At 34.0% G+C, this 17,023-nt stretch overlaps 1 protein-coding gene across 2 annotated transcripts in view; it reads right to left on the bottom strand.

Moving 5' to 3' along the window:
* The window catches only part of LOC145297692 (centrosomal protein CCDC61-like), a 60,281-nt gene extending 44,211 nt beyond the window's left edge, over positions 1-16,070 (bottom strand). The window contains exons 1-2 of one of the 2 annotated variants that reach the window (XM_080143891.1): positions 15,911-16,070; positions 411-595 (exon numbers count right to left, since the gene is read on the bottom strand). In XM_080143891.1, coding sequence (XP_080000017.1) covers positions 411-573 — 163 coding nt within the window. In that variant the 5' untranslated portion in view covers positions 574-595; positions 15,911-16,070. Of the gene's footprint in view, positions 1-410; positions 596-15,559; positions 15,805-15,910 lie in introns of those variants that run through there. The other variant, XM_080143892.1, reaches the window with a different exon arrangement.
* Positions 16,071-17,023: the final 953 nt, after the last annotated feature.

Below are 17,023 nucleotides of genomic sequence, written 5' to 3'. Positions count from 1 at the left end.
TATAATCTGTTAATCACTGGACAAAAACTTACTGACCAGTGTGTCTAGTATTTTGAAGTAGGCATTAATTTTGTAGGATCTCAAGTGGCCCATATTCTCAGCACGTATCTAAAAAGACATTATTGAAAATATTTCAGCCAATCTATTTCATTATCTTTTCTCTTAGCTAAATATTATCCCATTACAGGCCTGCCTTCTATAGCATGCATCTATGCAGTCCACTAAAAATGCAGCAATGTGCATGTTAAGAGATTAAGAAAATAAAAAATTCTGTAAAAAGTTTTAAGTTTACAATTAGGACTATATAACAGGATATTACATCACAGACAGGAAGTCACTAGCGAAATGTAGCAAATAAAGTCTACAGTAGTGAAGACAAGTACACCAGATAAAAAAAAAATTATACTTACAGTCAACATCAAAAGTTCCCTCCCAATGATCGAAGGTCAGTTTGTCTTCAACCTCAACAGTAAAACTCTCTCTATCTTTGTCAGATGTCATGAAGATGACATACTCGATGCCTCGGAAAGAAAACTGTCCACTGGCATTCAAATTTTCCTCATCTGCTGCCATGGTTCCTTGATAATTGGTTTACCTTTGAGAGGGAGAAAAAGTATAGAAAGAGGAGTTGAAAAACAAACAAAAATAAAATAAAATAAAAAGCACAGAAAATGATCCAAAAGACAAAATAGGATGAATTTTCTTGCCAGATTATCAAAGTCAGACCCAAACAGCATTTAAACTGTCTTATGAAAGATCAATAACCAAACGCATTTATTGCAATGCAAACTTTGCACTGAGAAAATGGGACCAAGAATTTAATACTGTTAAAATGAATAAATATGTGTTTTATCATGTCTGGACATTTATGTATATGACAACAAAAAGTGGCAGATGACATCCATGAAGCAACAAAAATGCAATTTATTTAAATCACAGATGTAAGGGATAATGTAATGAAAATTAGGGCTTTGTAGAAAGTGTGGGTGCAATTTTATTATAGTGTGTCTTTGAAAAAATTTATTAAAAACATTGACATACTTACATATCATGCCAAAATTAATATAAATTACAAAAATTATGAAAAATGGTCCAGTAGAAAAATAATTATATGTAAAAAGAATTGAAACCTTGAAATCAGGGGGAGATAACTGCTTTCAAGTTTGCCATCTTGCTTATTCTTGATAGTACTACCACGGCTACCGAGAGTAAAGAAGGCCGATGCACATGACAGCGTGACCTCACTATCAGATTTACTTGTAGGGATATGATCTAGGCTATCAGCAGCAGTTTCGTCTAGTTTTCAGTTTGCTGTCTAACATGGTGTATTCTTGCATTGTTACAAATTGCTGGGGAAATTATCTAAAAGCCCTCAAAGTAAATATATTTTCTCAATTTGGATACGTGCCAGTAGAAGGGAAAATTTTATTCCAACCAAATATAGTAAAGTAAGTAATGTTATTTGTTAATAATTAAACGTGTATTTAATTAGAACTGTATTCAAGTACTTTCATAACGTTTGATAACATTGCTAATATAAATTACAGAACCAATACTATTTATTGCTAATACAGCAAATATTATGTTGATATATTTAACTGTTTATTTTCTTATAAGGCTAGTATTTGTAGAAATGACTGAGACTTATATTTATTATAAGGCTAAAAAGTCTATCAGGAAGATTGAAAATTTAAATTAATTTTGTTTTAGGTTTTAACATTAAAAACAAATAATTTTTACATGAGGATAACTGTCAAAATGTTTTTTTAATAATAAATAAAATCTTTCATTGAGTATGTCCAAATATTTAAAAGTTCTATATTTTTTTCTAAAGTCGGTTTGAAAATTATTCACCACGTGGCTTAATGAAATTAGCCGTGACTGAGCGTTATATATTAAAATTGATTGTTTCTTTTTAGAATTATAAATAAATAATTTTTATATGAGAATATTTTTCAAAATGTTTTTTTTTAATAATAAATAAAACCTTTCATTGAGTATGTCCAAATATTTGAAAGTTCGGGTTTGTTTTACTGTACACATAGGTTCGAAAAAGTTGTCACAAAACAAATATAGAACAAATAAATGTTATCAAAGGCAAGATAAGTTACTTTTCTACCCAACTGGATATGTTTTTAGTTTTTATATTTAATGTAACATGTTTATTCAGCTCTAAAAAACATATAGTGTTTACCGATGTATTGGAAAATTCAAAATGGCGTCCGACTCTCTCTCAGAGACGGTAAGTTTGGGAAAACGAGTTATAAATAAAAACCAGTCAAAATACTGTTAAAAACCTGCCAAATATATGTCAGCCTATGTCATGGTAACATATATTGAGCGAGTTTCTAACAGTATTTTGTCTGTTTTTTATTTATAACTCATTTTCCCAAACTTACCACCTCAAAGAGAGAGTCGGCTGCCATTCAAAATTTTCCAATACATCGAGCTGAATAAACATGTTACATTAAATATAAACATTAAAAACATATCCAGTTAGGTAGAAAAGTAACTTATCTTGCCTTTGATAACATTTTATTCTATATTTGTTTTGTGACAACTTTTTCGAATCTATGTGTACAGTAAAACAAATCTGAAAGTTCTATATTTTTTTCTGAAGTCGGTTTGAAAATTATTCACCACGCAGCTATTAATGAAATTAGCCGTGACTGAGCGTTATATATTAAAATTGTTTCTTTTTAGAATTATAAACAAATAATTTTTACATGAGAATATTTGTCAAAAATATATATTTTTTTAAATTTATTTACTTGCCTCCCCACGAGGGCACAGTTAGACACAAGATCGGGTTTTAATGTGGGAAAATTTAGCTCCCCAAAAAGGGGCACTCTGGATAGGAACAAAAATAAAATAAAAATTGTCTCAGTCATGAAGGATTTCTCCTCCACTGACCGAGGACAGAACAAATGAAGTGTAGCATCAGAACAGATACTACACTGTGATTATTATTGTAAATGTTTGTTTACTATCTTTTCTTAGATTTTAGCAATAGTTTACATTATGGTATGAATGTTTTCTTTAATTATGTTTTTAGGTATGTGAACATCATTTTCGGCCTGAGGATGTAATAAAGGAGAAGTCAAGATTCGATGATAAAACGTTGTGAACTAAACACGCAAGATGAGAACATTAGTCCGAATAATCTCTAAAGTTCCAAAAAATAACATTCAACCCATGTGATTTTTCTCTAAATTAAATTAAAAAAATATATTTCTGCACTAGTAACTTTTATTGTTTGTTTGTATTTAAATTATTTGTTTATTTCAATTTTTTGTATTTCATCGTTTGTTTTCATTCTTATAATTATTTATCGATGGTTTTCACTTTTAAAATTATTAATCGTTGGTGTTTAATATGTTTTTAAATTCTTTGTTTCCTAACTTCATAATTCAGTTTTATCAGTATTAAATTGTATATTGCTTCAAAATTACTTAATTTTATATAGATATTTATATTTTATATTGAATAAAGTTCAGTTTCAGTATTAATCGAACTGTGTTTCCTTTTTCTTTTTAAAAATGTTTTATTGCTCTTTTTCAAATGGCTCTCATATAGTACTGACAGTCTGACAAATCTTACCTACATTGCCTGCATGCATTTTTCAGTTAACAGGTCTTCTTACTCTCGGTGGCCGTCATACTACACTTTTTTTTTCTGAAAATTAGCTTTAGCAAGTCTTCTTCTGGACAATGTTTCATAAATTTTGGAATTTATACTAATTTTGACATGACACGTAAGTATGTAATAATGATTTTCCCTTGAAATGCTTTTGAAAATACATGATTGGGTGGGACAACACACTATAGTAAAGTTGCATTTTTTTTTTTTTTAAATTTTCTTCCTTTGAAGATTGTAATGCTGGGTATGAGGCAGCCAAACCAGCTGCCAACATTCCCCTGCGTTTTATTGAAACCAACCGAAAGCTCTTTTTAGTATCCTCATTGTTCCCTTAAGTACAATTGTCTGGATCTCTTTTGCACTTGGTTCACCAGGAATATTAGTTAGGTAGGACTTCAGGTTCTTCTTCTTAAGCCCCGTGGCACTAATAATAACTGGTATGATTGATATCTCCCTAAGATTCTAGTTTCTTTTCATATCATACATGAGACCTTGATATTTGGTCTGTTTCTCCCTTTCAGCTCTGTTCAGACGTCCATCATTAGGGACAATAACTTTAACCAAGGTTGTAACTATCTCTGACTTATTCCATATAACTATGTCAAGTTTCACAGCAGCATTTTCAAGGTAGGTGGCTATAGGGATTACATGGTCATAATGTATGGTATGTAAGTCATTTCCAACTGTTCTTTCAGGTTGGTGTTCCCAGGATTTGCCGCTACACTGGATGTTTACATCAAAGTATGTGCGCATGTGGATTTGTATGTATGATTCTTGTAATGATAAAAGAAAACTTAGCCGAGTTGATGTAACTATTTTCTTTCTTATTTAATTTTTTTTTTTTTTTTTACATTTCTTCTACATTTTTTTTTTTTTCTTGCATCTTTTTTTTCTATTGGATTTATGTTGCTTTTTTTATTTTTGTTTAACATATAATCAAATCTTTCTTGGAGTTCATATATAACAGAAAACGTATGGCAACTATATGCAAGTACAGAGTTGGGAGTTAAAGGATGTCACAGTAAGAAAAAAAAAAAAAGGACTATAAAAAGAAATGAGAGCACGTTAGAAAAGCGATCACGTGAGAGATGTCACAGCCATAACAGCAAGTCATGTGTAGCAGGAGAATGAGAAAATAAATGTCGTCGTTGCATGAAAAAGCAACTTTGACTTATCCTTTGTCTTTGTGTCCTTTGCAACTGAAACTACGTGTCGGGTCTACATGTGCAAACATGTGGATAAAGTTATACTTTATCGTTGCTCTTTCTGATTCTTGTAAAATCAGTTCTCTCTATCGCTCTAAACACTTTCTCACACGTGAGGCTATCGTCTACAAATCTACTATCAGACCATATATGGAGTACTGTTGTCATATTTGGGTTGGTGAATCCCATTTCAAGGTTCTTGATAAACTGCATAAGCATATCTGTAATTTGATTGGTCCCACACTTTCTTCTTCACTGCAACCTCTCTCTCTCTCTCACAGACGTGATGTTGCTAGTCTCAGTCATTTCTACAAATACTATTATGGCATGTGTTCCTCTAAATTGTCTGATCTATTCCCTGCTTCCTTTGTTCCAGCTTGTTTGACTCGTTGGTCCAGTGGTCTCCATCAATTCATCGTTTTAATACCTCATTGTAAGACAGCTTCCTATTCAAGTAGCATCTTTTCAAGAACTGCAAGGTTGTGGGACTTTCTTCCTGTTTGCTGTTTTCCTTTTACCTTTTTCAAGACTAAAGCCAATAGGCCAATATCCAATTACAGACCCATTCTGTAAAAGTGTCATTGGACACTTTAAAAATAGTAAATTAGATTTTTATTTAACGACAAAAAAAAAAATAAATAAATAAAAAATAAAATGATAAGTGGTGACTCCTTTATAGAAAAATGAATGTACAGTAGTCAATGTGACAATATAATTGTTAGTAGTGGAAATTTGGTAAATAGGATTACTTAAGGGGAACGGCTCATCAAGAACTTGTTTACGTTAGACTTGAAGACAACCATATTGTAGTCAGCTGGAAAGAGTTCCACAGGCGTACAGTGTAGTTCTAAGAAAGAAGCTTTGTTTATGAAATATACATTTAGATTAAGAGTGGTGAAAATTGATAGTGGTTTTAGCTAGACAACTGTTTTCGTGAAAATTTAGCAAAGGAGGGGCATAGATTGGAGCTCAGACGAGCACTTGCCATGAAAATAACAATAAAATGTAAGATCCACATTTACTTTTAATCAAATATTCGAGGTAGGGGATATTCTAACGAACCCTATAGTACAATGGAACAAAAAAAAACATGTTGGAAGGGAGACAATTAGGAATAACAAACGAGAGGAAACATTAAAATAGTTTATCTTGATTAAATCTGTTTCTTGATAATTAAAAAGCATAAATTAAATTGAATTGAATTTATTTCTGAATTGATTTGATTTTTTTTTTGGGGGGGGGAAGAAGGGGGTAATTGATATTGGCAGAAAATATGATCGCATAGACAAGTTAAAACAGGTTCTCTTTAGTTCGCTTAGAAACGGATGTTTTTCTATGGAAGAACAACTTTGTAATAATTTTCTATTCACGAATCGTTTGGTAATTCTCCCCCCACCCCACCCGACAAAAGGAGGGTAGACCCAGGACCTGTAAATTCACCCTTGTCCGTCCGTTCGTTTCAATAACTACGCTTTGGAATTTTTTTTGAAATTTTGCACAAACATTGCACATGATACGAGTAAAAAAAGTAACAGAACGGATTTTCCGGGAAAACTCTGGATTGCCCCCCCCCCCCCTTAGGGATGCCTTTCAGGTTAAAATGGCTAAAATTGACACTTTTGTACTTATTAAAAAAAAAATAAAAAAATGATGCCCTGGATTTTTATAAAACTTTCTAAAAGTTGTAATCAACTGATTTCTATGTAATTTTGTTTGTCTATACTTTGCGATAACTCTTGGGTGGGCCCCAGGACTCTATTAGGGCTAATAAAACGCTCCATTTTAGGGACTATTATTTGTCCAAAATTTTCTGTGTATGTCTATTTAGCAGTTTTGCATGGTGCTGAACTTAAATTGAAATATGTTAAGGTCTTAGGGACTTCAGGGGATAAATGAGGGAGGGGCAAATGATGGACTTGTTTCTTTTTTTTTTTTTTTGCATAGTGCAGAACTCAAATTCGCATATGTTAAGGCCTAAAACTGCACTGTTTGTTCATTTTCTCCTGGGGACTTTTGGGGCTAAATGAGGGGGGGGGGGAGGTCAAATGCCTCATTCACTGTGCACTCATGGGGGACCAGGCATGCTTCATTTGTTTAACAAATTTTATTTCAGTATTTAATTTATGTATTTCTGTTTTATTAAATGCTAGCTTTTTTCTCGTCCATAAATGTTTATTTATCTACCGAGCTGATCTTAAATATTGTATACTCAATCCATTATATTATCCTTTTCAGTCCCCACCCCTTAATTCCGGCTTCCATCTTATCTCGCAATTACTTATAACGTCACCAACTAACTTCGGAAGAACCCCCCCCTTCCGCTTTTCTTTTATATCGTAAGTTTCTTAAAATGTGACTAGCTAAAGTTCAGAATAAAATCACGCTTTTCTTTTAACAGTTAATTTAAAAAAAAAAATCTTCTGAACGCTGTTAAAACTTAAATTCTTCACTACAGTTTGCATTTTGGAGACGGAAGTGTTTTTGTTGAGATAAGTGATTTCAATATTAATTCGTACTTTTTATTTTTAGATTCAAATATTAATAACTACATTTTATTTCAGTATTCAATTTATGTATTTCTGTTTTATTAAATGCTAGCTTTTTTTCTCGTCCATAAATGTTTATTTATCTACTGAGTTGATTGCAAAAATAGATTACGAAATTGTACTCATTTTTAGTTCGTTAGAGGGGAATCTATCACCATACTTTCCCTTAAACACGTCTGTTGGACTTTTATTAAGTAGAATACTTAATAATTTTTTTTTATTTATTTATTTTTTTTAATGGAGAGTAGAAAACGCATTGTGGATGCGTTATCGGCAGCTCCTGTTACTCTCGCTTCTTATTTGTCCCTCAGTCCTCATTTTTTAATGAGTGATTTTTCTGACAAAGGGAGAAGAAATAGCTGTTTTCTAGGTTGGCAGTATTTTGCGCGAACAGTTGGCAGAGATGGCGGAAATTTTCTGTTTCTATGTCTATCCTTGTAGCCATGTCACTAGTAAGGGTGCTGGAGGTAAACGTTTTGTCTGGGCTGACGTTATCCGCCTGATAGTCAGGGACCCGAACCTTGGATTAACCACTAAGGAGGCTGTCCTATCAGCAGGTGCAAAGTACTGGGGCTGCTGTATTGCAATTTGGTGAATGGATTCTGGACCATGCAGTAGCTCCTGGTGGGGCCTCTCGATGCCATACTAGTGGGTAATTGTTACGGCTTTACCTTATTAGCTACAAATAAAAAAAAAAATTCTTCGTTTCTTTTTCTCTCTTAGTTTCCCCTCTCTGTCCTGCTCTAAGTAAATCTGACGACCTAGTCCACCAATTCCAAAATTTCATCATGACAAGTTTCAAGAAAAAATACACGATTAAACCCGGTTCTCCAACTTCCAACATAGACCCCTACTACCATGTCTCCTTCTCCAACATCAGGGGTCTACGTTCTAACCTTCCAGAGGTTGAAACCCAATTACAGGAGACTAAACCAGACCTTTTATTTTTAAGTGAAACTGGCATTGGACAGGCTATTTCCCTAGAAGAGTTCGCAATTAAAGGATACTCTAACTTAACTTCTAAATCTGACCCCCAAGATCGCCATGGGCATGGAATATGTGCCTATATTAAAGATAGCTTTTCATGTGGTAGGGACATCTCCAGGGAAGATCCTAACTTACCCTATATGTGCTTCAGGGTTGCTTTAGCTCACACTACTGCATTTATATTTACTCTCTATCGCCCCCACAACAGCGGAGTTACTATCTTTCAAAGCATATCTGAGAAAATTGACCAAGTCCTATCTGCTTATCCTTCAGCTAACATTCACATATGTGGAGACTTCAATGTTCACAATGTGGAATGATTGACCCACTCAAACAAGACCGATGATGAGGGGAGGTTCTGTCATGATTTCTCCATTGCCTATGACCTCACTCAGATTGTTCAGGAACCCACCCGTGTGCCCGATAATGACGGCCAGTATGCGAGCCTACTAGACCTTTTTCTCACAACTTGCCCTGAACTATGTTCAGTTTCTGTTCTGTCGCCTCTTGGATCTTCCGACCACTCTGTTGTATCAATAAGAATAAAAATGAAATGTAATATGTCCCCAGACGTACCTCTCCATCGTACAGTATATTGATACACTAAGGCTGACTGGGATAGCTTCCGTACATTTATATCTGATCTACCTCTGCATTCCATGTTTAAAAAGGATGTGTCCTCTATAGTATTAGACCTGACGGAATGGTTAATTGTAGGTATTGACCGTTTCATATCCTCGAAAAAGTTTCAGCAAAAACCTAACAGCCAGCCATGGTTCTCTCCAGAATGTACTGGTGCTATTGCGCACAGAAATCACTTTTTCCACTGTTTCCAACGTAATAGATGTATGGAAACTAAAGCCGCTTTCAGGACTGCCAGCAACCATTGTAAGAAAGTAATAAAGAACGCAAGAGAGTTGTATGCTCAATCTGTTAAGTCCAAAGTAGCTGAGCAGCCGCTTGGTTCCCACCAGTTTTGGCAAATAGCAAACAGAATCCTGAACAGAAGCGTGTGCTCCATCCCAACTATTATCAATGAACCTGAGGTAATCTCGTCAGCATCAGACAAAGTCAAACTCTTTGTCAAGAACTTTGCAGCGAATTCTACCCTTTGCGACCAAGGCCGCCAACCCCCAATATTTCCTCCTGTATCAGAAAACACGCTATGTGATATACGTATATCTGTACATGATGTTGCCAAGCTAATCAAAAACCTTGAATCCAGTAAAGCAACTGGCCCTGATGGTATTCCAATTATAGTACTCAAAAAACTTCAACCTGAACTAGCACCCATACTTACAAAACTGTTTAAACGTTGTCTTAAGGAGAATAGTTTCCCATCTCCCTGGAAAATTTCATCAGTATGCCCTGTATTTAAGAATTCAGGTGATCGCTCATCCCCCTACAGGCCAATAAGTCTCCTGTGCGTCATGAGTAAGTTGCTGGAATCTGTGTTAAATACAGAAGTAATCAACCATCTCAACAAAAATAATCTTCTTAGTGACACTCAATATGGTTTCCGTTCTGCTAGATCTACAGCAGATGTGCTTACAGTTATATCTCATAGGATTAGCAAATCTCTCGACGGAGGCAACCTTTCTAGGGCAATTGCTCTTGACATATCTAAGGCCTTTGATAGGGTATGGCATAAAGGTTTACTTCATAAGATCTCTAGCTATGGTATAGCTGGAAATGCCTTCTCAATTATTAAATCATTTCTTTCTGATAGGTTCATAAGAGTAGTAGTTGAGGGGTAAAAATCAGAAGCTCACAGTATTAATGCTGGTGTCCCTCAGGGGTCCATCCTGGGCCCAACTCTTTTCCTGATCTACATTAATGATCTTCCAAATCACATCCTTTCATCATTTGTAGACATTTATGCTGACGACACTACCATTTATAATAGCACATCTAAGACAGTAAACGACCAAGTTCTCTCCAATTCTCTCTCTGATCTTGAGCACGTAGTACAATGGGGAAAGGAGTGGCTGGTTACTTTTAATGCATCTAAAACCAAGCTTCTCTCTTTACATCATCAACATTCTGATCCACATCTGGCATCAATTGAAATGAATGGCTCTCGTCTTCAGGAGGCCTCAAGTTTTGACAAGCTTCTGGGCTTGACCATTACTCCTGATCTTAAATGGAACACGTACATCAAATCTGTTGCCAAGGCCGCTGGAAAAATGGTGGGATCTTTCTATCGATCCGGTAAATATCTCACTGCTGATGCTATTCTCTATCTATATAAGAGCCAGGTACGTCCAAGGATGGAATACTGTTGCCACATCTGGGCAGGAGCTGCTAGAAAGGACTTGTCCTGCTTGATAGAGTTCAAAATAGACTTCGTAGCCTCGTAGGAGATGTCCTTTTCTCTTTCTTGCAACCTCTATCTCACAGAAGAGATGTTGCGAGTTTGTCTCTGATGTGTCGTTATTTTCATGGAAAGTGTTCGACTGAGTTTCAATCTATGGTCCCCCCCCCCGCCAAACTTTCACAAGAAACACTCGTCTAGCTGTAAACACTATCAATAATTCCCCCCACTCCTTATCTGTGCCTAAACTTAACGTAGATTCCATGAACAAAGCTTCTTTCTTAGAACTGCACGCCTGTGGAATTGTCTTCCGTTTTCCTGCTTTTCGGCTGACTACAATATGGTTGTGTTCAAGTCTAACGTAAATAAGTTCTTGATGAGCCGTTCCATATAAGTTACCAAATTTTCATTACTAATGATTACTATATTGTCCAATTTCTACTGTACACTCTTTAACCCTTATCCTTGAGTGGCCTCTTGGCCTTGATAATGTGGTGATGCCTATGTAACAAAAAAAAAAAAAAAAAAAAAAAAATTTTTTTTATATAAATTTTTTATATAAATTTACAAAAACAGAATTGGAAATTATACAAATTTTAATTTAATTTAATTGCTGTTTTTTAACTAAATTGGTACTTATGTATTTATTGTATCACCCTGAAATAATGACGCTATTTAGAAAGCCATTCTTAACATGGGGAGGTTCTTCGTTATTGTAGCGAAATTTGAAAATTGAAATATTGAATTTTAAGTGAAACCAATGGTATTGGTGCTTGTTCACTTTTGCCACAGCGCTATTTTAAATAGTTTTTTTCAGGTTATATTCAAGTTGTTGGAATTTTTTTTGTATCAATAATAGTGCACCCCCCCCCCGTTTACTTTTATTATTTTTTATCTGGTTCTTGTATTTGATTTTTTGAATTTCGTATCTTTTATGATTCTTAGTTTCGTACATTTGGGGTTTGTATGAAACTCCCTTTAATTTGAGAAAAGGGAAATGCTAGCTTCTTGATGACGTCACGAGCCCAGCGCGAGATTCGCCCCCTTTTGAAATTCCGGCGATGAGGATATTGGATGTTCGTTTCATTGCCTGGCGCTGAAAACAAAATGGAATTTTGACGAGCCTCCTTCAAAGAAGAAGGCCTGGCAAGAATACCCCGGACACGCGATGAGGCAAACTTATGAAGACATTATATGTGGCTACAGTTTGCACGTATTTGGAAGGAGTTTCATTTTTTAAAAAGACCTTATATTACGTGGCTACGGTCTGCACGTAATTGGAGGGAGTATAATGATTTAAAAGAACTAAGAGATAAAAAAGAAAAAGGCACGTGCCTGACTGGCTTTACATTTGTGAGTACGCTCCTAAAATTTATTACATATGAGAGTGTGATAAGGAACTACTATTTTGAATCATAATATTGTTTGTTCATGAATACGACATTTTAATATGAGAACCAGTATTATTTTTTTCATTATGTTACCTTGGCGTTCTTTGAATTTAATGCCTGCAAAGGGAAAAATTTGCAACTAATTTTATTGTAAATAAAATCTCTTCTTCGTTTTGAAACAAGACCTTTATATTTCAGTCTTTACCCCCCCCCTCCTTTTATTTCATGCTTTTTTTTTTCAGGCTAGTTACTTTCGCGTCAAATTTATCTGGAAACAAGATAAATTTCCGACAATGCTTCACAATATCTTTATTTTTATTATTAAATTGTTAGGTGGAAGCACAGAATAGTTACAAAACACCCTCTCCCCATGATAAGAATTGCTTTCAAAATCATTATTTCAGCATGGTGGAATAAATGCACAAGTACCATGGTATCTACTGAATTGTCATGTTGCAGTAATGAAAATGTCAAAAAATTACGAAAAACGATAAAATAAAAAATTATGAATGAAAATAGTTTTAACAAAAATTTCAAGTTTGTATACAAATAAAAAGCATTAAAGGGAAATAAGTCAGTCCATCTTATTGCTATTAGTGGTGGGTGGATGTCACACAATCATCTATTTGTACAACGTACATGTTTTATGTAATAATGCAGTAATATTTATCTAATTTGTTGTCGGATTTCGCTACAACAATAAAGAACACATGGGGAGGGTATTTTGTAACTAATCTGGGCGGACCTGAACGAGAATAATCACCTCCCCTATACTTTTTATAGTATGCTTGGCGAACCTGAACAAACTTTCGCCCTTCGGACCTCAATGAGTTACCCTCACTCCTTGCTGTAAAAATAATTCCTTTTCATGTTTTTTTATTTTTTCTGCGGATTATCGTCGATAACAGACTTAACTTTCATATTAGCAAAAAAATATGCATCGGCGCCGATGTTGTACGCAGTTCGTTGAGCGAGCATTCATTATTCTTAAAAGGAAAGTAATTTTGGCGTGTGCGGCTTTTTTTTTTTTTTTTTAATTATTATTTTGGCTTAAACTTTGCGCTTGTTTTTGGGGTGGGGTGGGGGGGGTATGGATAAAAATTTCAATTTGGCTTGAACTTTGCGATTTTCGGATTATTTTGCTATTCATTACCGGATTTAATGGTGCGGGAGATATTGGCACAAGCTCCAAACATTTAAAAACACTTAAAACATTGGGAGAGGCACTTAAACCATTAACAAAATCACGGTAACATAAGTGCATAAGCCCCAAAATTGTTTTTGTTTTCATTTTGTTTGTTTGTTAAATCCGGCTAAAAAAATTTTTAAATAAGTAAAATAATCCGAAAATCGCAAAGTTATAGCCAAATTGAAATTTTAACTTTTATATTTGAATAAAAAATAAGGTATTTGATACTCAATGGGCGTTGAGTTCCATGGCGACCAGCAGAAAAATTTAATGGGTAAATGTTTACTTTAACTACAACAGAATACCGACCTATAATAATTTCTTTTTTTTTTTTTTTTAAGGTTTTCGGGGTTGCTGACAACGAATCTGGTATTTAAACCCGTCGCAAATTTACCGTTTGCATGGTATTAATCCCTGAACCCTAGCACTATTTTGTGCCAACTCACCGCCATCGTTTATGATTCTTAGATGATGCGTTCGCGCATGGACGCGCGTAGTAAGGTGACTTGTCACATCGCGGAAGAATTTTTTAGCTGACATTTAAAACAACAAGAAAGTTTTCAAAAACAAAAAAATGTGGTTCATTTTTCTGTGTTACGTAGTTTTCGATGCTTTTTTAATTGATCTAAAAAAGCAAGTTTTCCCGAACGGAAGCCTTTTTATTTTTCGTTTTTTTTTTTTTGAAGGGGGGTGGGGAGTTTCAATTATAAAACTTGTACAACATTTAACAGGTGTTTCTGCAGTTTAATTTACCGTTTTCCGTAGCTTCTGCAGTTTAAGTTACTTACGGAAAAACAGTAAATTAGACTGCAGAAGCCGCACCTGTTAAATGTTGTATTGTTGTACAAGTTTTATAATTGGAAAAAAAAAAAAATTAAAAAAAAAAAAAACGAAAAATAAAAATGCTTTTGTAGACCGTTCGTGAAAACTTAATTTTTTAGGTCAATTAAAAAACCATCAAAACCTACGTAACACAGAAAAATGAAACATTTTTTTTTTTTTTTTGAGAACTTTGTTATTTTAAATGTCTGCTAAAAAATTCTTCCGCGATGTGACAAGTCACCTTACTACGCGCGTCCATGCGCGAACGCATCATGTAAGAATAGCATAAACGATGGCGGTGAGTTGGCACAAAATAGTGCTAGGGTTCAGGGGTTAATACCATGCAAACGGTAAATTTGCGACGGGTTTGAATATCAGATTCGTTGTCAGCGACCCCAAAAACCTATTAAAAAAATAAAATAAAAATAATTTATAGGTCGGTGTTCTGTTGTAGTTTACCCGTTAATTTTTTTTTTTTTATGGTCGCCATGGAACTCAACGCCCAAGGAGCACCAGGTATTTTTTTTATGACCTGTCCCAGTGGCCCCAGCGTAGTATAAACACCCCATGTTAAGAACAGCTTTCGGAATAAACACCCTCCCAACTCCATGTTAAGAACTACTTTCGAGGTTGAGAGGGTGTTTATTCCGAAAGCCGTTCTTAACATGGGGTGTTTATACTACGCTGGGGCAGGTCGCAAAAATTCAAAAATAATTATTAAAACAAAAAGTCGTTTTCTCGTCGAGCAGTTTTTTTTATTCAAGAAAATAAAAGGTACTTCTAAAGGTTTTTGTTCGCCACACGTGCTAATCTGGACTTGCACCAATTTTCCTGTTAATAATTACCTATAACTATAATCTCCGGCAAAAAAAAAAAAAAAAAAAAAAAGGCACTTGACGAAGAGTGTGGGTGGACCCTACGCCAACGTTTCCTTTCCAAGAACACAGCTACAGCTCCCTTACAAGACATGCGCAGAAGGTTTTCAGTAGTCTATTTAGCCATTGAATTACATCAAGTACAAATTGGAATCACCAGCTAACTTATACCGAACTTCTAATCTAAATTCTATATCTAAACTAAATTTCGGGTTTGTATTACTGTACACATAGATTCGAAAAAGTTGTCAAAAAAAAAAAAAAAAAAATATATAACAAATAAATATTATCAAAGGCAAGATCAGTTACTTTTCTACCTAACTGGATATGTTTTTAGTGTTTTTATTAAATGTAACATGTTTATTCAGCTCGAAAAACATACAGTGTTTACCGATGTATTAGAAAATCAAAAATGGCGCCCGACTCTCCCTTTGACACGGTAATAGGGTTTTCGAGGTTGGGTATGTTTATTCCGAAAGCCGTTCTTAACATGGGAGGTTGAGGTGTTTATACTACGCTAGGTTGGTTCGTAAAAAAAAAAAAGAAAAGAAAGAAAGAAAAATAATAATAAATAAAATAAAAAATACCAACTTCAGAATGCCGGTTAAACTTAGGAGAAGGATTCTCGTTCGTCCGCCCTATTCTGTACTTTCACTTAACAATTAAAAAAAAAACTCCCTTGTTTCACGATATATTTCCCTTATTTGATCTGTCGCCTTTTTTTTTTTTTTTTTTTTTTTTTTTTGAACAGACATCACAAATATCTGTTTAATTAATCATAAATAATTAATGTTATCGTTAACATAGGTTTTTTTTGTTTGTTGTTTTTTTCTTTCGCGTTCTTCCCAGGTTAAAAAAAAAGTTCGTTTTTGTTTTCGGTTAAAAAAAAAAACAAAAAAACTTTCTTGCAAAATACAATTATTATTAGCATTTTTGACTAACCTTTAAATCAATTCTAATCTTGTAGGGTATTATTATTCCGCTCTTTCGATTAGCATAAAATACACTTCTCCATGAAAACGTGTTGTGTTCGCTTTTGAAGACAGCGCCATTGGATACAAATAAACAACACCATGAGATCCACCAATCAACCACCACTTGCAAATATATGGAAGCACAGATAAGTAATAATAATGTTTTTTTAATGTTAATTTTCTTAAAAATTTTCTTGAAAATAATATGTTGGCAGAATGCTAAAAAAAAGGGGGGTATTAGTTGAAAAAATGATTACCAAATTTATCTTCTAATCATGCCTGCTTTTCTATTTTTTGATAAAGCAAATTAACGATCGTTTATATTTATGTAAATATTAATTTCTCTGATTATTTTGCAAATAAACTGTTTTCTGATAAATACAGTAGAACGCCGGGATATGACATTAAAAATTAGCAACAAAATACAGTACAGTATATAATACACATGTATATAATCAAATAACGTTATAAATGAATTTAGGAAAACTCGTCCCGGGAAAACTCGTCTCCGGAAAACTCGACCCCGGAAAACTCGTCCCCTTTCGCTAGGTAGGAAAACTGGTCCCTTATTGAATAAATATCGATTGAAAACACATTTTATGATCGTTCTTGAAGGAGATATTGTTTTTTAAAATAGACTATAGCCCCCATATTATTTTTTTAAAATAATTTTACTTGTTTAACGTTTTTTTTTTTTTTTTTTTAATAAAATCGATTTTCTAAGTGTCCGTTTTCTACCTAACTGGCTAAGTTCTTAGTGGTTTCACTATTTATTGCGTTCATAAACGAAACCGCATTTTTTTTTTTTTTTGTATTAATATAAAAAGAATTTACTGTTGTTTATAAAAGGGTAAAATCGATTTTTCTACCTCGCCGACTATGTTGTTTAATTTATTTGGAATCGTTTATTCGGCAAAGAAAAAACACAGAAGACAAACAAAAAACATGTCGAGTGTTACGTGAGAACGAGAAATAATGTCCGGTATATCACATCTTAGGAGTCTTTATAATCGCTAAAAAATAGAAAATTAAAGAAATTACTGAGGGAAATTTGGTTTTAAAAAGAAAATAATAAATTTTA

The sequence above is a fragment of the Euprymna scolopes genome, chromosome 18 (genome assembly GCF_053919585.1).
Source record: "Euprymna scolopes isolate OS-2025 chromosome 18, ASM5391958v1, whole genome shotgun sequence".
NCBI classification, from domain to species: Eukaryota; Metazoa; Mollusca; class Cephalopoda; order Sepiida; family Sepiolidae; genus Euprymna; species Euprymna scolopes.
The sequence above is the reverse complement of the archived record's forward strand: the minus strand, read 5'-3'. Positions and strand labels throughout refer to the sequence as shown.